The sequence below is a fragment of the Rhinatrema bivittatum genome, chromosome 8 (genome assembly GCF_901001135.1).
Source record: "Rhinatrema bivittatum chromosome 8, aRhiBiv1.1, whole genome shotgun sequence".
Classification (NCBI taxonomy): Eukaryota; Metazoa; Chordata; class Amphibia; order Gymnophiona; family Rhinatrematidae; genus Rhinatrema; species Rhinatrema bivittatum.
The window spans coordinates 154,126,318-154,149,438 of NC_042622.1; the positions used below are offsets into that span (position 1 = coordinate 154,126,318).

A 23,121-nucleotide genomic window follows, 5' to 3' on the forward strand; every position below is an offset into this window, starting at 1 on the left:
GTTCCCTGTGCAAGGTAGGAGAGGATTTTGGAGGACAGTTTGATGATTCCTGAGGAAGCCTGTCCTTCTAGAGTCAAACCAGATTATAGACTTGCAGCTAAACGTGCTGGAATTGTCTCTTTGCTGGGAAGGGTGATAAATCAGAATTTGTTTTGGGTTTTTTTTAGATGTTTTAAATCTGACTCAGCTGTTAGAAACCTAGCACCAAGAGGAAGTCTCTTCAACTACACGACTGGTCAATTTTGTGTTTTATCTCACAAAGAATCAATTCCAAGACCTTTTTTGAAATGAAAAAGTTATAAGTGCCTTTCTTGGCAGTAAAACTGGAGTATGGGCTGATGTTTGTGGAGCCACACAGGCAAGGAGAAAATATTTCTTCATGCTCAAGTTATCTCCCTGGGAGGGAGGGGGTGCTGAATTTGTTCTGAAATTCTCGTGCAAGTGTGTCATTACACTTCAGGGTAACTACTCTCGTATGTTTTTACAGAGCCTTTACCACATGAGTCATTTATTAAAGCCAAAGAAAGCTCTTCTCCACTTGCTGCAGTATAAAGCCTGCTTCTCAATTAGCTCAGGTCTAGTTTTCAGGCGAGCCCTGATTAATATGCATGCAAATCTCTCATGCATATTAATGAGGGATATTCTAAAAACCTGAGGTAGTGCCCTTCATTCAGCTACAAGGTCCTGTTTTCTTTCTTGGTTCCACCCATTTGTATTCCCCGCCCCCGCCTTTTTCTGGATTTCATCTGGAATGGGTTTGATGGTAAATTAACCTTTTTGAATTTGGAATGTTTTTCTTTGGGAAATGTATTGATCTTTTATTCTACAGCAATGATTTTCTATAGCTGGATAGGTTGCAGCTGTCCTAACAGTTTGTGACATTATAAATATAAAATAACACAGATGTGGCTTAGGCCTGCCCTCGTCCTGTTTAAGCAGGATCACTTCTTGTGTTTGAACCAGCCAAAACCCCTCCATGGAGGGGGAAAGAGAAGAGAGCCATAGCACACTGTCCATCTCCTCTGGCAGAGGAGAAAGCATAAAACAGAAGAGGAGGGACCGGACAGCCTCCACCCAAACCCTTCTGTGTGCAGGTCACTGTTCATGGATCTTCTGATGCCCACCCCCAGTTTTTCACAATGCCAGTAAAGTTGGTGAGTTCAAGGCATCAGGTGATTGGTCACTGCTACTGCTACTTCTCCTGTGGGCGACAGAGCAGGGCTCTCTGGGGTAGGAAGTGCCAGCACAGGGCTCTGTCTCAGCCAGGCCAGGATAAGTAAAGACCAAACTGGGTGTGAAGGGGGTGATGGAAGGCGTGGTCATCAAGGTGGGCGTGTGGAGAGACTCTGGCTCAAGGAAGGTGCTGTTGCTCAGATCTATGGCAGGTACGGGCTTGCGGGGCTGCTGGGCCCTAGATGTGGAGGGCACCTCACCAACCAGCTCCTCTTTGATAGGGGCAGCAGGAGGTGGGCAGAGAAAGGAGGCGAGGGTACCAGCCTCACTATCCGAGTCAGAATCCTTGGGCATCTTGCAGGCAGGTTTATGGGCTGCCAGGATCAGTTCCAGCCGCTCCTTCTGTTTTTGCAGCTCAGAGATCTCCTTCTGCAATAAAGACTTGTCATCTTCCAATTTGTCCGTCTCCTGTGATAAAAAAAAAACCATACATGGAATTCAAAAGCACAGAAAAGTGTAAATGAGCTCTGAAGCTTCCAGGAGAATACACTGCTCTTGTTGTAATGGAATAGGTGATCAGATTTGTGCCGAGAGAGGGACCTATCTTCTGGAGGACATGGGGGTGCAAACTCAGTCATAGAATAGGGTGTCAAAGGCCCTGGAAAATCTCTTTCTGGCATAGGGCAGTCAGGTGGACACTAGGAGGGGCCAATAAGCTCATTGTTGGCTTGGGCGTGACTGAATTTCCTTTTACCAAAAAGGTTAATTAACCATCAAACATTGTCTGGAAGAGACTTTACCGCCTGCAGGTAGTCTGTCAGCTCCTTCCTGCGGTTGCGACACTTGGCTGCTGCCAGCTTGTTGCGCTCCCGCCGTACCCTCCGCCGTTCTTCTTCCTCAACACTCACCTTTTAAAGGAAAGAAGAGAAAAAAAAAAAAGATCAAACTATGTCTCCCATGAATGATTAGTTGGTAAAGGGGGCCCCATTCAGTGGTTAATTCCACCCCTCTCAAGAACACATAGGATTCAATAAACCGCTTCCCTGCAGCACTACACATCCTGGGGGCTGGAAGGAGAACAGGCCAAGCATAGGTGGGACATTTCACACTCTGAACTGGCTCAGAATCTCCTCAAGCCAGTTGGATTTTCAGGATATCCAGAATGAATGTGCATGTGAACTGCATGCAATGCCTGCACTCTAAGCGGTTTTCTCTCATTCTGATATCTGAAAGCCTGACTGGCTGGGTGCCTCCCGAGGAATGGATTGAGCACCAGTGCTCTAACCAGTCCCTGACAGCAGTCACCAACTCGGTGACTCACTCCAAGAATGCCTCATCCATTCTCCTACAGGGACTGCTGCATTTTTTCGCACTGAGAAATGTCCTGCCTTCCCTAAGCCCTGAAAGCCAACAGGCTCCCTCTTCCCTTCTGACTCAGCTGTGGTTGGGTGAGTCGCCAGGCAGACATTTCCTGACTCCCTGAGAAACTGGCCTGCACCTGGCACAGGGAATAGAGGATGTACTCCAGTGGTGCCAATCAACAGCAGTAGTCAAAGTGATTCCTTCCCCACCTCTGAATCATGACAGAAAAAAAAAAAAAAAAAAAAAAGGCTTAAATGAGCCCAAATGAAACTTTTTAAAACCTCCAAAATTTTCAATTTGTCACATACTAGTGACTTCCTAATGTGGCCTTGGCTGAGCTCTGTCTGCCCTGGATCCTTGGGGCTCACCTTCCTCAGATAGGGAGGAGAGTTGTAGGGCTAAACACCTGACTAGGCCGACCTAGTTCTGCAAATGTCCCCAGCACATGCAGGGAGATGGAGTAGTTCAGCTTTCCCTAAGAAAGGGACATCTCCATTCATGCAGAGGGACAAAACCAGGACTGAATGAGCCTGTTCAGGGTGACCTGGTGAGATGGTAACACCTGACCAACTGGCACAAATTCTGGGCACTAATTAAACTCCTTCTCCAACTGTAATGCCTTGGTCTGCAATGACCACCCTCAGCAAAACAGAGGTTCAGTGTTTACAGCACAGCCCTGGCTCTCATGGACTGCACGCCCTTGTGAGTTCTGTTTCCCAGCTCCGACTTAGTTGATGAGTCATCATATTTCCCTGTGCCTCAAGTTACTAAGGTTTAATTGTGTAATAGCATTATTCTAAGGAAGCTGTCACGATCAGATAATTTGTGCCAGTCCCTGAACCCCAGAGATGGCTGCACGTTTGTTTCTAAAGTAGTGGGATTATGAAAACATACTAGGATTCTGTTTTGACAAAAGGTTTCAAGTCAAGCCATATGGTTGTATCTGTTTCTCAGTTTATCCACTAGATGGCAGCAATGCAGAGGTAACACTGAACCTCTAGGTACATGCAGGCTTCCAGTCCCTTTTCATTAACTTAGACAGTGGTGAATTTCTGCCCAGTCATGGCAGGTCATCAGTCTGAAACCTTTTTGAATGTGCTTCCTTTTCCCCATTGCAGCTGGAGTGGAAAGCCAAGGTGACTGCTGGCTCTGACCTGGTTTTTTTTTTGTTTTGTTTTTTTGAAAGATGTTGTTGCTCTAAGCAGAGGATCCCAGAGCACTGACTAGTCATCATGGTAAAGGTATCAAAATGTCATACAAGCAGGCTATGGAATTCCCACCATGGATATATTTTCTTAGTGACAGAAATTGCTTGTGTTAATAAGGAGGACCATGGTTCTTGGAAGATTAATCCTTTACAACTGCAGCACTAGCTGCTTAAGTAGAAACTGAGTCCTTTTATTTCCTGGAAGCTATGTTGAGATGAATCCTGTATTCTTGGAGACCCTTTGGTAGAAAATCACCAGAATCACTTTCTTTAATATTTGAATGCCATTGTCAAATCATTTTCGTGGGATTAGATCTTCCTGCTGCACTCCCTCTCCCTCCCCTCTCCTTCCCACTAGCCAGGAATGCATCAGTAAATCAAAAAAGATGCTACTTACATGATCATTGTGCCTCCTCCTTACCCCCCCAATGGGGCCAATGGCACAAATCACCCCTGGCCGTGAGGAAGCATGGGGAGCGAAGGCAAAAGGCCGAACATAGGTGGAGGATGAGGGGGCAGAAGAGGTGGTGATGACTGTGGGCTGCACCATCCACTGAAGATCCTGACTGGTGGTGATAGTGTTGAGGGTTGGCACAAAGCCACTGGAGCTGCCACTCTCAGTGGACCCTGACCCTTGGAGCATGTTATATTTCTGGGGAAAGAGGGAGGGAGAACATAATCCTTTGTACTCAGTCCTTTAAACCTTCTCCCCATACCCTGCACATTAATAATGTAGATAATCACCTTATGCTTATAAGTCACAGTGATATTACAGACACCAAAATGTGACATCATGGAAGAAGTCTGGTTAGAAAGGATGGTGATGTCACAAATACCCTGATGTGGTGCAGGCAAACTCCTCTAGTGTTACAGAAAGAAGTTTGAGAGTGGACTGGGGTCCAGGTCATTACAGGAAAGTCAAATGACTGTTAGTATGGTTAAAAGGTGAGGTAAAAGAGGCTATTTTATCCAAAAGAAACTTTCAAAAAATGGAAAGAGGATCCAACTGAAGAAAACAGGAAAAAGTATAAGCACTGGCAAATTAGATGTAACACATTGATAAAGCAGACAAAGAATTTGAATAGAAGCTTGCAACAAGGTAAAAATTTAAAACATTTTCAAATACATGCAATGCAGGAAACATGTTAAAGAGTCGGTTGGGCCATTAGATGATCAAGGGGTAAAAGGGGCACTAGGGACAAATAGACCACAGCAGAAAAACTAAATTAATTCTTTGCTTTTGATGTTTACTGAGGAGGATTTTGGAGAGAGACCCATTCCAGAAACTGTATGTAACGGTGACAATTTGGAGGAAATGAAGCAAATCACAGAAATTCTGGAAAATATAATAAGGCAGATTGACAAACTAAAGATTAGCAAGTCACCTGGACCGGATGGCATGTGCCAGAGTTCTGAAAGAACTAAAAAATGAAACTGCAGATCTATTACTAGTAATTTGTAACCTATCATTAAAATACACTATTGTACCTGAAGAGTGGAGGGAAGCCAATGTAACAATCTTAACAAAAAAAAAAAGGTTCCAGAGGTGATCTGGGAAATTACAGGCTGATGACCTGACTTTAATACTGGGAAAAAACTGTAGAAACTATTCTATAGAACATATGAATAAACATGGTATAATGGGACACAGCCAACATGGATTTACCAGAGGAAGTCTTGTCTCACTAATATGCTACATATTTGAAAAGGTGTTAATAAACATTCAGATAATGGTGAGCTAGTGGATATAATGTATTCAGATTTTCAAAAGATGTTTGACAAATTCCTTCATGAGAGACTCCTGACAAAGTAAAATTAATGGGATAGAAGACAATGCCTATTATGAATAGCAAACTATGGAGTGCACCAGAGATCTGTACTGGGACTGTTGTGTTTTAATATATTTATAAATGATCTGGACAAAGGAACAATGAGTGAGTGATCAAGTTTGTAGACAAAATTATTTTTACTAATTTCCTTATTGAATCACAGTCTCCCATTTTAAAGTTATATGCTACTGTAGTAGTTTTACTTAATGCCCTCCTTCCAGTGACCATGTCAAATTTGATTACACTGTAATAGTTATTGCTTAGTGACCCCACCACAGTAACCTCTTGCCCCAGGTCATACTTTCCACTGAGGACTAGAAATAAAGTAGCTGCCCTTCTCATCAGTTCTAGGGTCAGCTGCTCCACGAAGCAGTCATTTATGCCATCTAGAAACTCAACCTCTAACATGTCCTGATGAGACACTGACCCAGTCATTCTCAGGGTAATTGAAATTTCCCATTATTCTTTTGCCAGATGTATTTTTTATTTTAGCTAGCATTTCAGATGGCTGATATATACACCCACCGCTATACTCTTACCCATCACACATAGAAAATCTATTCATAAGGATTTCACACTGCATTTTGTTTCCTGCAGGATTTCTCTCCTGTTTGACTCTTATGCCATCTTTTACATACGCCACCCCCTCCACCAATTTGATCTGCCCTATCAGGTCAATATAATTTATAACCTGGTATCAGTTTCCCATTGGTTATCCTCTTTCCACTATGTCTCTGAAAGACCTATAATATCTATATCTTTACTTACCAATCCTACTGTTCAGATTTCTAGCATTTGCATATAGACCTTTTCAAGTATCTGTATTTGTACTCATTTCTTTGTAGTCCCAACCTGCTTTTTAGCAGTTTAGAGTCCTTCACCTATGAGTGCTCTTTGTCTACATCCATCAGGACTCTTCACCCTTAAACACACCCTGTCTACTGAGATGTCCTAACTTCCCTGTTTTGCACATATCTTTGGAAGAGACATCCCTCCGAACCACATTGTCAGCTTTCTTTCATGGTCTAGTTTAAAAGCTGCTCTTTTTTTCCCCCCCAAATATATTTATTAGGATTTTTTCACATGTAACAGGGGCGACCATCATAGAGAAATGTAAATAGTAAGATAAACTCCTGTTAACCCTACCAACCCATCATGTTCCAAAGAGCAGTACAGAGGAGAACAGTACATGAGTATATGAAAGATCTATTGACCAGACAGCACCATATAACTCCAAGGAATAAGCATTAGTCTTTCTGGAATTACAGGGCACAGTTTATATATTAAGAACTACATTTAGTCACAGTGGGGACTGTATTCAAGAATGGGAGCCAAATGTCTATCAGTTTCTCATTTTGTCTCGGACAGTGCCTTAGCAGATAATTGTTCAAAAGTAAGTCATTAACATACTAGTCTCCCAGGAAGACAAAGAATGGAAAACCCTACCCACCCAATGAGCCAAAATTACCTTTTTAGCAATGATCCCTGCTCGGTCATGAAACAATTTGGGGTTTGGTTAGGTTCAGAGAAGTAGGACAATATAAACCAAATAGCCAAAAATGCAAATCATTTGGTAGGGGGACACCCAAAATAGTAGAGCACCTATTACTCCTGTCCAGAAGGCACTTATTAGTGAACAGTTCCAGAAACTATGCATTTAGTCAATATTTCCAGCTTCACTTTTTTCATATATTGGGGACTGACTCATTTTGAAATTAAATGCATGAGATTGTGATACTTAAACTTGCACAATAAATTTGAATATTGTCTCCTGCAATATAATATTTTCTGAGATCTCCAGGATGTGACGAAAGCAATAGTGAAGGTCTTTATTCATCAGTTTTACTTCAGGTCATCGAGACCAACGTGCTATGACCTCACTATAATCCTGATGGTCCTCTAAGAGAAGCAAAGCCTTAGAGAATTTGGCACATGAGGGTTTCTTCCTCACCTCCTCTTGAAAAATGGTATCTAACTTGCCTAAGAGTCCTAAATTAGGATTTCTAATAAGTAAGGACGAGATGTAGTGGCAGAATCTTGTAACATATTCCATAAAATTTTGTGGAGTTGCTGTTTTCCAGTAAAATCTTCTTTAATAATATACCTTACTTTATTCTGCACTTTTCTCATAACTGAACACCTAGTAGCCCAGGATCCTTGGGGGGGGTCCGGAGCTTATCGATGTATGTCCTCCATTTCCATACCTGAACTGTGTTTGCTAGAACCTTGCCCGCTTTATTTCCAAAGCAGAAATAACGATGTTCTGAAAACTAACATTCTTTATACCCGTTGATGGAGGCAAAGGTTCAAACTCTCTAGGATAGAAAAATATTCAGATTTAGTAGTCTTGGACAAATTCTGTATCATTCTATCCTTAGCTAACTTCAGTTGCGCCTCCAAATTCAAAATCATTTTATTTCATTTGGCATTCCTTCCTTTTAAAAAAAGCAATGATCTCTCCCCAGAGAACTGCTTTACTGGTCTCCCAAAAAAGTCCAGGCGAATTTGCTTGTGTGCATATAAGGCAAACTCTTCCCATTTTGTTTGAAGAAATTTTCAAAAATCCCTATCTTCTTGAAGGAATGAAGGAAATTTCCACAAGGCAGCACCCATTTCAAAATCTGCGATACGAAAGTCTATCCAAATGGGGGCATGATCCAAAGCACGCATGTTTCCTATCACAGCTCGGTGAACGCGAGGGAAAAAGTCTTGGGAGCCTAAAATATAATCAATCCTGGATACATGGGTGAAATCCTTTAGTGTAGGATTGAGAACTCTCCAGTAATCTAATACCTGTAGACTGTTTCATAGATATGCAATACCTGTGTTCTTCAGTGACCCTCTAAGCCAGATCTTTCCAAACTGTGTGTCGTGACACGTTAGTGTGTTGCCTGCAGTGTGAAGGTGTGTCGCGCGAACGTAGCACATTAAAGCCCAGTTCACATAGCAGTCGGAACCTCGGAAGCCGCTCCCCTCCAGCGTCACGCACATGCGACGGCACGTGATGCTGCGCCGTCAACTCAGACGCGAACGTAGCACGCAGTGTTGCCAACCTCGCTTATTTCCCACGAGTTTGGACTTTTTTTCCTAGCGATTTGCTTTTTTTTTTTTTTCCAATTCGTGGGTTGCTTATTATTGGGCAATTTTTGCTGTCAATCGTGGGTTTTTTGGGTTTGGTGGGTGGGACTTGAGCCCAGCTGTTCCTGTCATTGGCTGCTGCTGCCGATGAGGCCTGGCCACGAGAAGCACGTGGGCAAATAGGTACTGACTGCAAGCAACAGTGGTGATCCTGGAAGGTTTTATGCAGCACAGAAGGCTTGAACCCTGAAGGGAGTGAAGCACTTAACTGGCAACAATCAAACAGAAGAGGTACATGAGTGTGTGGGGGGACAGACGTGCTTGTAGGGGAGAGAGATGAGTGTGTGGGGGACAGACATGTGCTTGGGGATATATATATATTTTTTAATATAAATGAAAGTTTTTCATGAGTTAGGTTGTGTAGTGAAACAGTTTATTTGGGTATATATTTAAGGAAACATACATAAATTGTCGAAATACGTTTCGTTCGTTTAACCTTTAACCTCTGGTTTGCTAGCAGATTGAATTACTGTGTTGTGAAATTATGTTTGTCTAAAAAGTGTCACCAACATGAAAAGTTTGGAAAGCTCTGCTCTAAGCCTTATGAGATGGAAGTATCCAAAGAGGGGTCATGTACGCAATTAAAATTCCCTACTATAAGATGCCAGCCTCTCTCATTCAAGAGTAGTTGTGTTACATTCTCAAAAAGATGGTGATCATATTCATTAGGACCACAAATATTACAGATAGTTACATCCCTACCTTTAAGTGTCCCTACTAAAAAACAAAAAACCATCCACCTGAGTCTTTAATCTCCTTATGAACTTGACAAGCAGTGTTTTTGTGCATGAGAATGGCCACCTCAGCCTTTTCACCCGAAGCCATTGAGTAGAAGCAGGAACCTACCTACTGCCTCTTTAGTTTTTTGTTTTCTATATCTGATAAGTGAGTCTTGTATACAAGCAACATCCCCCTTGTGCTTTTTTAGTTCTTGCAGTATCTTAGCTTGTTTAATAGGTGACCCTAACCCATTTACATTTAATGAAACCAATCTAAACCAGGACACCCATGTTCCCAGAGAAGTTTGGAACACAGAAAAAAGCTAAACGGTCTTGGAACACCAAGGGTTGACACCCCTAGATTTGACATAAACCCATAGTGAATTAGTCCCATAAAAATCATATCCCCTGTAAAGCATGGTGGGGAAAATTTTATGCCTGGTTCTAACTGCATCCCCTGAAGCCCAATAAATCCCCCCACCCTGAAACCAATCTATCATTCACCGAAAAACCATCTCAGCAAATTTGAGATATGCTATGATATGGGTGGGCACTATCCCCCCAAAAAGAAAATATAACTGCTATGAAGAGATAAGGCTGCGTAGAATATAAATGTTTTTACTTAGATGCTTGAGAAATTCCACAGACAGGAAGGTTGAAGACAAACAAATAATTTAAGAACTTTAAATCACCCCCAACTCAATAGATTACATGCAAAATCTAGAGATGTCATCTGTTATCCTAACTGTGAGGAAAACAAAGAAAGTCCTTTCTGGAGCAAAGACACTGATTAAGCTCCAGGAGTCGCCTCCGGTACGGCTCCTCTCGACAGTGGGAGCAGAGGTGGAGAATCAGGTCAGAAAGATTGGAGGCCTGGACCCACCTCTGATGGTAACTAGAGCTCGTTTTATTCCCCATACAAGTGGGAGCCATCTCCAGCACAACTCCCCATCATGACAGAACAACGTGGACAAAGGAGAGGTCTAGAAAAAAGGTCCAGGGAAATACCTGCCAGGTGCCGCTTTAGGAGGAAAGAGCCTGAAAGGCCTGCACAACAAGTTTCAGCAGAGGTCCTGGAGAAACTATCTAGCTCCCAAGAGTTTCTAAGCTACGGCACATGCAGAGTAAAATCACTGCCACGCCGAATTCTTTCACTCCCAGAGAACGCCGAGTTCTGACGTAAAGGTGTGCATTCTGCGGCTTGTAGGCACTTTGGTGCTGATTCCGTCTGTTCCCTGAGATTACGAGCAGCATCCACGTCTCAACACCAAAACTTTATTTATAGCACATAAGAAACAAAAGAGCAATTATAAAAGCTGCAAAAAACGATGAACTAGAGCTAATTAGCCCAAAGAGAGATCAAAACAGCCTGTATTAGATCTGTACCCACTAAGGCAGACAGTCTAGGAAAGATTTAGCTGGTTGGATATCAAACACTTGTGTAGTATTTGAGTGCCAGACCTGCAATCTTGCTGGGAATGGAAGAATGAATTTCACCTGTTTGGTCACTAAGGCTGCACAAATAGGACTGAAAGCCTTGCGCCTCTGCGAAACTTGCATCAAGTAATCTTGGAAAAGGTGGACTTGCACGCCTTGGTACTTGTCACGTTTGGAGCGGTAAGAGTGCATAATATATCTTGTTTATGTGACCAGTTCAATATCCTGGCAATAACAATTCTGGGTCTCGGGTTTCCATCTTGCTGACCTCCCAGTCTATGAGCCCTCTCGATTTTTAAGTTAGCTGACAGGGCTGGGAGCTCTAGAACATCCGGTAGCCAATTTTCCAAAAATCCTGCCAGGTTCATATCAAGAATAGATTCTGGGAGACCTAGAATCCGAATGTTGTTCCTGCAGGACCTGTTCTCCAGGTCTTCCAGATTTTTCACTTGTGCTCCCAGCTGCTTTTCAAGCTTAGAAATTTGTACTGCAGAGGCAGTCCAATCATCCTCTAAGCGGGCTTATCCTTCCTTCCGCCATATCTAGTTGCGCTTGAATCGCAACCAAGGAACTTTTAAGGTCAGTGATCTGGACTGAAAGATTGGTTCATTTAATGGCTGAAGCAGCAATCACTGCCTTAGTTACCTTCTCCGTGAATATGTCAAGAGAAGCCAAAGAGAATGAGGAATCCGGAGAGTCTCCTCCCTCAGATGCCATTTTCTCGGGTATGGTCGTGGGTCTCTTTCTTTCTTACCCTCCTTCAAGGACATCATCCCCAATGATTTATGCATATATTTATCTATTGACATATGCTCATCGGATTCTTCAAAAAAGTATGTAGTTTGGGGTGCAGATGTCTCAGATTTTGCTAGAGGAAGGGGGACAGTGCCCAGAGCTCCGGAAAGCCCATCCTCCTTGGCTCACCACATCAGGTGACCTCCCAAGCTACTCATTTTTAAATGTTATCAGCAGCCTGGTTACACTCTAGCTAAAGTGGAGCCCATCTTGGAATAGGCTCCCCCCTTTTTCAGAATATTCCAGTTCCTAACAAATCTAAACCTTCTTCCCTACATTCTCATCTCGCGCTCAGCCTGCCTCTGAGGCCCTGACTGTGGAACAGGGAGAATCTGAGAATGCAACCCTAGAGGTTCTGGATTTTAGTTGCCTAAGAGCCTAATTTTAACCACAGAAACCTCCCTCCACCTTCCTATGTCACTAGTACTCACTTGTACCATGACAATCAGCTCCTAAAATCTTATCTAGGTAGCAAATGAGGTCCTCTATTTTCATAGAAGGCAGGCAAGTTACTAAGTGATCCTCTCACCCACCAGTCACCCAGCCATCTACATTCTTAATGACTGAACCACAAATGGCCATCCTAACCCTTTCCTCCTGGGCCCACTGCCCTGGAGAGGCATCCTTGGTGTGACAATATAGCATCACCTGGAGGGCAGGTCGAAGCTACAGGATCACTTCCTGCCACCCCAAGGTGAAGGTCTCCTGCCAGGTGACATAGTGATATATATATATATATATATATATATATCACTATCTGCCTCACCATCTCCAGGTCTGCCACTCGGACCTCCGAAGATTGGACTCATTCTGAGAGCTCTTTGCACTGGGTTCACACATACAACCTCTCACAATGGGCAGATAAACATACGTGGCACTCTGTGCAGAAGACTGGCTAGCCCCCAAATCACTGCTGGACTTTAACAACTCAATACAATTAAGACGCAGACAAAGTTTTAAAAGCTGATTAAGCAATAGGTATGTCTCAATTTGTTTGTTTTTTTTGTTTCGTTTTTTAATTTTTTTAATTTGGTGATTTTTAAATCAAAGGAGGTAATTTTCAAAACATTTTGTATGTAAAAGCTTTTGAAAAATTACTACTTGTTATGTATGCAACTCCTTGAGCTGAATTTTCTAAATGTTTTCGCACATAAAAGGGCTTTTGAAAATTGCTATGATATGCTACTTTTACGAGCATAACTCCTTTGAAAATTCATTCCTAAGGTTTTTAAAATTGATAACTAGGTGACTTGTTAGTTTGTGAATGAGCAGCAACACTGAAATTAGTCAATCACTAAAATCAGGGTACATTGTATGTTATTCTAAATCATTGACTATTATTTGGAAGATTTTCCTCCAAACTGGGGGAGGGAAGGAATCTATAACAAGAGTGACTGGAGTGGATGGGAATCAAATCAGTGATTAGTTGCCAAGGAACTAGTACTCACCTTTTCAGATCAAGTGAGTGACCTTTGCAAGCTCACAATTCAAATACTAACCTTTACTAACTAAAAAAATTAATCCAAAGTCCATTATCCCTAAATATACACACTTTACACTTGTAAGCAATACTAGCCTTAAAGAGAACACACAATCACAGCATGTATTAGTTTAAATCTTAAGATTTATTTTCAAGATTTAAGCATTCTTTCCCAGCAGGTCCAACTTACCACCAGCAGATGAAGGTTCTGCAGTCAGCACTCATGCTTATGAGCACCATATGACAAATATTGTATTATTTATTTGCTGGTTTTGTGTGCTTAATGTAAACCACATTTGGATGAACTTGTTTCAAAGAAAGTGGTATAAAGTTTAACACAACAGTTTAGAAGTGAGACGGGAGCAGAGCCCAGAAGGTTACAGGGACAAAAGGAAACTTCTGTCATGTTACAGTATAGTAGGGATGTGCACACTTTTTTTCAGTTCGTTTTCATTTTCTGGTTCGGGGTAGGCCATCTCGGTCCACTCCCCGAATCCGAAAACGTTTTTCATTTCGTTTTCGGAAACGAGCCAGAAAAAAAAAAAAAAGCCTACCCCAACCCTTCCAATTTACTTAATTACAACACCCCCCCCCACCATTCCAATCCCCTCCAAGACTTACTAAAAGCCATGGTGGTCCAGCGGGGTCCCGGGAGCGATCTCTCCCTCTCGGGCCATCGGCTGCCACTAATCAAAATGGCATTGGTGGCGCTTTGCCCTTACCATGTGACAGGGGCTACCGGTGCCATTGGTCGGCCCCTGTCACATGGAAGGTGCAATGGATGGCCCGCACCATTTTCTAAGATGGCGCCGGCCATCCATTGCTCCTACCATGTGACAGGGGCCGACCAATGGCACCGGTAGCCCCTGTCACATAGTAAGGGCAAAGGGCCACCGGCACCATTTTGATTCCTGGCAGGCCCGACAGCAGAAGATTGCTCCTGGGACCGCCGCTGGACCACCAGGGCTTTCAGTAAGTATTGGGAGGGGTTGTAATTAAGTAAATTTGAAGGGTTGGATTTTTTTTTTTTTTTAAATAAATGTGCCTCTCCCCCCCCGCACTAACCCGATAAACACATTTTTCCCCGAATTTCGGGAAAAGTCCGTTTTGGGATTCGGGTCTCCCAAATCAGGACGAATTAGGCAATTTCATTGTAATTGCCTAATTTGTTCTAGATGAATGCACATCCCTACAGTATAGAGGTGATAGGGAAGCAGTGCCCAAGAGGTTACAGAGACACTGTCTTAGGAGACATGTGAATTTATCACATTCTTAATAAATGTGTCTATACCTATAATTTACATCCCCAGATGCCCTATGTGTCATTTGCGACTTCATCCAGTCCTTCAATATTGAGTGCCACCTATTTGCAGATGGGAAGGTTTGTTTTTTTGGACCTAATTGCAGAGGACATCCAACTCTACATCTGAATGGGATCTGACCAAACTTCATCTATTACCACCCTCAATAACTGTCTTACAGCAGTATTTAGTGTGGTGAGGATGTATGCATAAGAGTGGGTATAAATAGAGTGGTATGATTGTCTTGGTATGTTTTACTATATTTGATATATATGTTTATTGATGGGATTACATTTTGTGAAACCCTATTAATTATGCTATAGTAGTCACTGACATGTGATTGTATGTTTGTACTATTTGCTACTTTGTGATATGAAAGGATATAAATTTAAGTATAATAAAAAAAATTGTACAAAACGTTAATTTGTATGTATCAGTGTACTCATTCCTTTGGATAAAATGTTCTACTCCTTTGAGTTATTTTCTTTGTTAGTATATTCCCCGAGGGTTAACAAACAAACTCAGACTAAACCCATCTGAATTGGAACTCTTCTGAACCATCTGCCAGGTCAGCCCTACAATCGCATCCCTCACAAGCAAGTATCATCTTATATCCTTTTGTATTGCCCCTCTGGAGGGAGGGGGGAGGGCAGCCCATCCTCAGTAGCCACTGGATTTTATGTTCAGTCCAACAATGACATCAATGGGTTTCTTCCATCTTTGTTGCCAAATCACAGCAAAAAAGATCCAATCAGTGCTTTGGATGTCCATCCAGTGATAGTGGCTAGACAAGTGAACCTCTGCCCTATCTGGCAGCCCGGTTCAGTCAGTAGTAGAAATAAGATGGATCAAATTGATGGCAGGGTGGCACTACATATTAAAGAGGGCATTGAGTCAAAGGATATAAAGTTCTGCAGGAAACAAAATGCAATGTTGAATCTTTATAGATAGAAATTCCAGGTGAAAAGAGGAATAAAATAGTGGGGGTGTATTACCGTTCACCTGACCAGAATGAACAAACAGACAATGAAATGCTAACAGAAATTAGAGAAGCTAACAAAATAAGAAGCACAGTAATAATGGGAGATTTCAATTACCCCAGTATTGACTGGGTGAATGTTACATCAAGTCATTCTAGAGAAGTAAAATTCCTAGATGAAATGAATGACTGCTTCATGGAGCAGCTGGTACAAGAACCAACAAGAGGGGGAAAGTATTTTAGACCTATTACTTGGTGGAGAGGTAACAGTGTTGCAGCTACTCAGCAATAGTGATCACAACATGATCAAATTTGGCTTAATAACTGGAGGGAGGACACCAAAGAAATCTACTTTGGAATTAAGAATGCTGACAGATCATATAATTTTCAGAAAGAACTTAAAAACATGGCTATTTGCGAAGGCTTTTGATTGAGTGGTCAGGATTTATATTTTGCTTTGACTTGTAGATTTTATTGCTTTTGTTTTATATATTTGATATTTAGTTTGTATTTTATTTTTCTATTATTTTAAACTTAATTTTAGGATTTAATTTAACCATGTTATTGTTGTAAATTAGATTTTATATTGTATTTTCTGAATATTTTTTACTTTACCTTTCATCATAAACCGTCATGATTGAAAAGCAGAATGACAGCATATAAAAGTTTAAATAAAATAAATACATTTAACTTTCAAAAAGGTGACTGATAAAATAAGGAAAACGGTTAGGAAAACACTGAAAGGAGCAACTGCAAAGGTAAAGAGTTTAGTTCAGGTATGCATGTTTAAAAATATCATCTTGGAAGCAAAGACCAGATGTATTCCATGCATGTGAAATGGTGGAAGGAAGGCTAAATGACTTCCAGCATGGTTAAAAGATGAGGTGAATTTGTTGCAGGAGGATATGGTGAAAGTTGCTAGTGTAGCTAGCTTTAAAAAAAGTTTAGAAAAATTCTTGGAAGTCCATAAACCATTATTAAGGTGGAGTTGCAGAAATCTGCTTATTCTTGGGATAAGTAGCATGGAATCTATCTACCCCTTGGGATCCTGCCAGGTACTTGGGACCTGGATTGGTCACTGTTAGAAACAGGATACTGGGCTTGATGGACCTTTGGTCTGACCCAGTATGGCAAGTCTTATGTTCTTATATTATGGTGGATGATTCTGCCAAGAAAAAATGGACTGGAAAACTGGGGATGTGCTGTTACCATCTGACACCATGCACAGCAGCAGCTAGCAGAACACATCCTGGGCATCCCAGTGCAATTCCCCACTGCAGTATCTAGGTGCAGAAAACAAGGGACTGGACAAAGTGAAGGGGATGGGAGCTGAGAGTCAGGTGGCAGCTACACAGCTAGTTTTTATATCCCAGGTGTGTGTGAGAGTGTGGGGGTTGAATAATGACTAAGCTCCACAGCTGTTATAGTGACATTCCTAGTGCCATCATTCTGAACACACATCTTTTGGGCAAAATCACATACAGCAGCAACATGCAGTTACTCAGTGTTAGCCAGGGGTGTGTCAGCTTTGCAACAGGACAGAAACGAAACCCTGACCAATCTTTAAACTGAAATACATGGAAAACTGCAACGTTCATAACACAAACACCCCCAAGAAGTAGATTACTCAAACTCTCAGATGTTTTACAACTAATGGGGGTCTGAACTATTTTCAGTTCTATGAAAAGCAGTCCCCTGACGTTAAGTGTATTAAAGAGAGATTCATTTGCTGGTGTGGTCTCCAAAATTTATCTGCTCATGTAGAATGTTGAGTTATTTATTCCCGCTGTACCTATTCTATGCATAAAAATGCTTAAGTGACTTCAGTGCTCAAAAAAAATAATTCCCCCTTCTGACCCTTTTGTGGAGTGTTCAGCGTTCACTGCTACAATAAAGCCATGTGTGAGAAGTGCAGGATGTAGAGCTCAGTCCAGAGGACCTGCCTCACATCATCTGTGACTGACAAGTTATTTTTTATCTATTTATTTAGATTTATATTCCGCTTTTCACACTTTTTTTCAGCACCTCAAAGCTGTTTGTGGGAATGTCTAGCCATCACAGAATTAAAATGGCACAGAATATCTGAAACATCTTGGAGTTTATCCAACTAGAATTCTAAAAATAAATTGATGGGGAAGATTCAAGGAAATCTTTCAGAGATGACCGAAACTGCCTAGTGTACTTCTGGGAATGATTAACCCAATCATGAAGGTACCAGCTATCTTTGTTCCTGTTTTCCTTTGAGCATTTTAGGTGGTTAACCTTCAGAGAGGAGAAAAGCCTCTACAGTAGTCTCTGTAGAGAAGGGGAAACCCTCTGGAGTAATAGAATTGCTAGCGGTGAGCTGGGTTTGGATTTCCCCTATTCTATTCGGCCTTTCATTTGGCACAATGTGCAAGGGCCACTTTGGAAGCCACTTTGGATATCTGAATGGGTAGCTACAGGAGAACTTGTTTTTATTTACAAGTTTTTTTGATATCGCCTATTGCAGAAAAACTGTGCTAAGCGGTTAACAGTAAAACACATAGGTGACACAGCATCACTACAAGAGGCAAAAAAAAAATATAGAGCACTTCTAAATTTGTGTAATATTATTCGTGATCTGACTTCGGGAAATATCAGTGCAATGCAGGTTTCTCTCCTTGGATGCCCCAGTGTGGTGGAATCCCAAGTTAAAAACTACTGGGAATAGTTTTAGGTGGTGGAATTGGTCTTGACATGGATCAAGATTTTAGCACATATTTGCAGGAGAAATACTCTCATCCTTGAACGTGCAGCAGGTGTTGGGAACTTTGACGATATCTTCAGTTGAGGGACTATTTAAGATCTTCTTTAACTATTTATAATTTGATTTATATTCAGGGGCTGCCACTTAGCTGGATAAATCCTATGATATTTTATTCTCTACAGTGTTTGATGTAGATGTCAAGAATCCGTCAAACTACTTAGAAAACCAGAGTCTAATCATTGGTTTTACAGCCAAGCAGTACCTTAGTTTATCCACACCGACACCAAGAGATGCAAATGAGTTTTACACAGATGTGATAAGTTTGTGGCAACTGCTTATTTTCAGAATATGCTTAGAAACTTTCATGGCAGCTTTCCAAGGAGAGCAGCTGAAAAGGTAGACCAGCTATTGGAAGAATTCAAATTATCAAACACTGCAGGACACAATGTTTGCAGGGAATCCAAACTGGAATCAAGTCACTGTTACCAGAAAAGCTCTGGTTTGAAATTGCTTCCATGAAATGTGCTCACACTGAATCTGATCATTTCCCTCTGTTATGGAAGATCAAGCATCTTTTAGTGCTACAACATAGCATTGCAGACATAGAAAAAGTATTCTCCGTAATAAAGAAAGATACAACTGAATACAGAGCAGCACTGTCTTCTAAATCTAGCTTGGGGCCTCTTGATTAAATGCAAGGTGAACATGCTTAAGACAGACACCTCTCACACTCCATTAAATATGGAAATGATATTCTGCACCAGGCAAAAACAGTCAATTTGCATTACTGCCAGGACAAGGCCCTTAGCAACAGCAGCAGCAGCAACACAAGAGGTAATGGAATGGGTGACGACGATACAGCCAGAACCTTACCCTCCGCCCCAATGAATCAGTAATATGTAAATACACGCTTAATCAGTAATGTGTTCATATTTAGAATGGTATTATGTTTGCAGACATGTAACGTGCATTAAAGAAAATGAAAGTGCAGAAAACAAGAAGGAATGTCTTTAGGGGGTGGGAAGAGGATGTGCAGGCTGTAAGTGCCTCCACCCAAATTTCAGGGGGAGCAGAATTCAAGAAGCTCCCAGGAATTAAAAGGGGGAGGGGGTGGGTGGAATGGAGAGAGATTAATGTTGAGGTGCCCTTCATTTGTGCCGGAGATCTTGGGATTTGTTGGTTTCTATATGTTGTCTGGGTGTGGGGAGTGCAATGAATAGTAGTCTAGAATGGATTAAGACTTCTCACAATAAACATTTCTGATTTAAAGAAAAGCCTGTCTGACCACTTCATCACATGCCCCTTTCCTCCACCTTTGCTAAAGTCTTTGGGCCTGTTTTACGCCTCAGACTAAGTTTGAGCTGAGAAAATATAGGCATGTCACCCTCACCCTGCAGGTTTTGCACAAGGATTTCATTCTCTGTGGCTTCTGGAATGGAGACATTTCCTTGAACAATGTGTGGACTTTTCTATGGATTTTTCTCCCAGAATTCACAGTAAATTAAAAGGATGCATTCTTTCTAAACTGTGCAAGACAACTAATCAGCAGGCTTTTTATTTGCCTGGCTGTGTACACAAGATAGTTTTTGTGCTGTTTGTATGCAACTGCTCTGCGACTTGCAGCTCAGGTTTGTTACGTTTTCTTCTGTAATTCTCACTTACTTTAGAACAGCAACAGACTGGAAAGCAGGTATGTTCTCAGCTAGACCACATGTCAGCATAAAATACACCCCGACTTTACTAATCCCTTCTCCCTGTGCATTACTAAGCACAAAAGGATTTTTTTTTTAAAAGCAGCGACCTGATCAACAGATCCGAGGTGAAAGTCCCAGACCAGAAACACACAAACATCATCCGAGGGCAAGGGTGGCCAACCTGTCACACATTGAGAGCCACAAATCCAGAATTCAGAGACAGAGCACCGCCATGCTTTTCACAAGCAGGTGGAGGGATAAGGGGAATGCCCCCTCCTCCCCTCCGCTGTAAGGAAAACACCAATCAGTCTCTCGTTCTCAGACACAAACATACTTCCTCACTAAACAATAAAATCAAGAAATATAAAACATAATAGTAAAATCATAATAAAAATACAAAATATTTCAAACCTGCCAATAAATAGAACATCCAATAATTCCAAAATTCACCTACATGTTTTACTATTTCCCAAACCCCAATAGGATATTAAAAAAAAAAACCCAAAAAACCAGACATATCAAATAACACCCAATAATTAGACTTAAGATTTAAAAAACCCCTGCTCTCGATACCTGGGACCTTTTGATCTTCCGTCACCCTGAGATTGCTGTGGATGGGGGGTGAGGGGAGGGAGGGATACCCCACACCCCTCCTCCCCATTTCTTCTGGGCCTTGGAACACTGTGGGCTCCACCGAGCATCTTCTTCCACAGCCACAGGACAGGATATGCAGTGGCTCCATCAGGCCTTTTCCTTGGCCACCATGGGATGGGGTCCGTGGCAGGCTGTTGGGCCTCTTTGGCCACTGTGGGACTAGGTCCATGGCGGCCTGTTAGGCCTTTTTCTCGGCTGCTGCAGACTCATGTCTGCCACAACTGCTAGGTCCTGAATTTGGAGGCAGGGGCAATGACCCCATCCCATCCCCCTAACTCCACCCATGGGCAGGTCCTCATGGTCCAGCTGAAACTCTGTGGATGTGAAGACAGTCAGTTCCTGCACACTGCGATACTCCCCCTTTCTCGGTAGCCAATTCACAGGTGGAAGTTGGAAGCTTATAACCTTTGCCTGCGAGCTGACTGCTGAGAAGAGGGAGGATTGCAGTGTGCAGTGGGCAGACAATACAGTTGTCGATGGAGGACTTCACTTGCGAGCTACAGTTTGTGCTGCAAAAAGCCACATGTGGTTTGCAAGATGCCAGTTAGCCAACCATGCCTGAGGGGATCATTCAGTGGATTTGGAGACGGAAACAAACAAATTCAAGAAGGCCTTTGCTAAGTACAGGGGATCCTAAATTTCAAAGAAGTGAAAGGAAAACTAGAGCTGAATTGGAGCAGGAAATAAATGCAGTTATCCAGTTTAGGTGGACCTTAGGTTCCTTCTCTGCCATCAGAATCTATTTTTAAGCCGTCTCCTCCTTTCTCCCAGTAATTTATGCATGCCAACACATTCTGAGCTTCCTCCTGCCTTGTTGCTCTGCAGTAATGTCAGGACAGAGTGACTCGTACCCAGTAAAACAGAGGTAGATCTAAGGCAGGGGTCACACACACTGGTATAAACCAAAGGTTTCATTTTTTCCTAAGCCACTTATCAGCTGGGTGGACTTTTGGAAATATTAAAAGGCTGCAAAGAAATCCAGAAGCTTTTAATTAGCAGGTAGAATACCACCCTGATCCTGGGATGTCAGAGTGGCTCTCTGGTGGACATCTGATCCTTTTCAAGCCATAACACATTGTACAAATGAATAAGATATAATGGCTGTGCTGTGGGCAAAATGAGGGAAGAAGGAACCACATCCATTTTGGAAAGGGGTGTTTCCTAGAGAGGAGAGCTGAAAGCCAAAGGTCTCACTGGACAGGACTCCTGGGGTGAGGGGCTTGACCAGCTCCTGCCAAGCCAAAATCTTTTACAGTTCCTGTTACCAGACTCAGGGGCTAGAAACATTACCCTACTTGACAACCACCAAAAATTAATTCTTGTAAACTATATCTGCATCGAGTATCCACATCAAGAGACCAGGAGAGCCACCAAACAGGTAAATGTAACAAGAGAGCCCCACGTCATGTGCACCTTGCTGGCCTGGTCCCCCTCAAGGGCAGGGTCCAAAACACCACTCCCAATCTGAGGACCTTGGTAAAAAACATTCTTCCTGATTCAAAATCATGGAAGTCTAATAGAGCCAGTAAAAAGCCCGGCAGCCTTGTCCCTGTTAGAACAGTGTTTAGACAGCTCTGGTGATGCTTAAAGTGGTGACTTTGAATCATCGTGGGTATTTATTTATTTATTTATTTATATTCTGCCTTTCAGCACCTCAAAGCGGATTACATTCGGGTACTCTTAGTATTTCCCTGTCCCTAAATGTGTACCTGGGACCATGGGTAGCTACTTATCCCTTGGACCCCATGCCCGTGAAAAGATGCTCTTCAAACGGGGTTGGGGCGGCTGGAATCACTTAGAACAGGGACTGCCTAGGATAGATAGGAAGGGCCAGGTGGGGATGTGTCAGTGAAGCCTGATTTTGAGAAGTGGCGTAAATTAAATTCTGCTATACTTGTCAATACGGATATAATGTTAATTGTCTGAACAATGTTAGTTAACATTAATAAGAACACATTAAGAGTCAGTAGTAACTTATTATAGTAAATAAATATTAGCATATTGCTAAGAAGAAAAAAAAATAAAACAAGCGTCTTTAATAATAAATCGTAATATCATCTAGAATGATATGGATAATTTTAAAAGGAAAAAAAACCGAAAAGTAGCCATCAGCCTCCCGAATGGGTGCTTACCTGCTGGGGGGCAGCAGAGGGGGCACTGGAGGGCAGCATCCCGCTGCCCCGGTAAGAAGGGTGCTGCGGGCTGTTACTGTTGCTGCTGCTGTAGCCCGAGCCCAGGCTGTGGTAAGGGCCCCTGTAATCCCGGAACATCTCAGCGCTGATCTGATCGGAGGTGATCTCGCCCTGCTGTTGCCACCGCCTGCTTCTTTTGCAACTGTCCCTCCGCAGCCACTCCTCTTGCCTGACACTCTCATTCACGCGCCGGCTTCCTCTTCTTTTTATGAATGGGTCGCAGTGGAGCAAACCATTCTCCAGCTGGATGGGGGAGGGGGGATCGAGTCAACGCTGTCCAAGCAGCACCCTGCAAACCAGCCATATTAACCACTGAGCTTTACCGACATGCCTTAACAGGACTTACACACTCCTTCCGTGCTTTTTTAAGCCACTTATAATTCTAAACTGTTTGAGGAAATGGCTTCTATTAGGCTACGAGGCTCCCTAACCT

At 42.4% G+C, this 23,121-nt stretch overlaps 1 protein-coding gene across 1 annotated transcript; it reads right to left on the reverse strand.

Moving 5' to 3' along the window:
• Positions 1 to 22,853, reverse strand: FOSL1 (FOS like 1, AP-1 transcription factor subunit). The gene is made up of 4 exons (XM_029613639.1): positions 22,629 to 22,853; positions 4,140 to 4,394; positions 1,974 to 2,081; positions 1 to 1,641 (listed from the first exon to the last, which is right to left on the reverse strand). Exons 1-4 carry the CDS (start codon positions 22,764 to 22,766, stop codon positions 1,135 to 1,137), a joined length of 1,008 nt encoding a protein of 335 aa, XP_029469499.1. The 5' UTR covers positions 22,767 to 22,853; the 3' UTR covers positions 1 to 1,134.
• Positions 22,854 to 23,121: the final 268 nt, after the last annotated feature.

Bases quoted from the DNA above. Each gene is read 5' to 3' on its own strand.
- FOSL1 (XM_029613639.1), bottom strand. From the start codon at position 22,766: ATGTTCCGGGATTACAGGGGCCCTTACCACAGCCTGGGCTCGGGCTAC. The intron at 2,082-4,139 runs GTAAGTAGCATC...TTCCTTTAAAAG, and splicing joins GGAGGAGGCACAATGATCAT to GTGAGTGTTGAGGAAGAAGA. The intron at 1,642-1,973 runs GTAAAGTCTCTT...TTTTTATCACAG, and splicing joins TGACAGACTACCTGCAGGCG to GAGACGGACAAATTGGAAGA.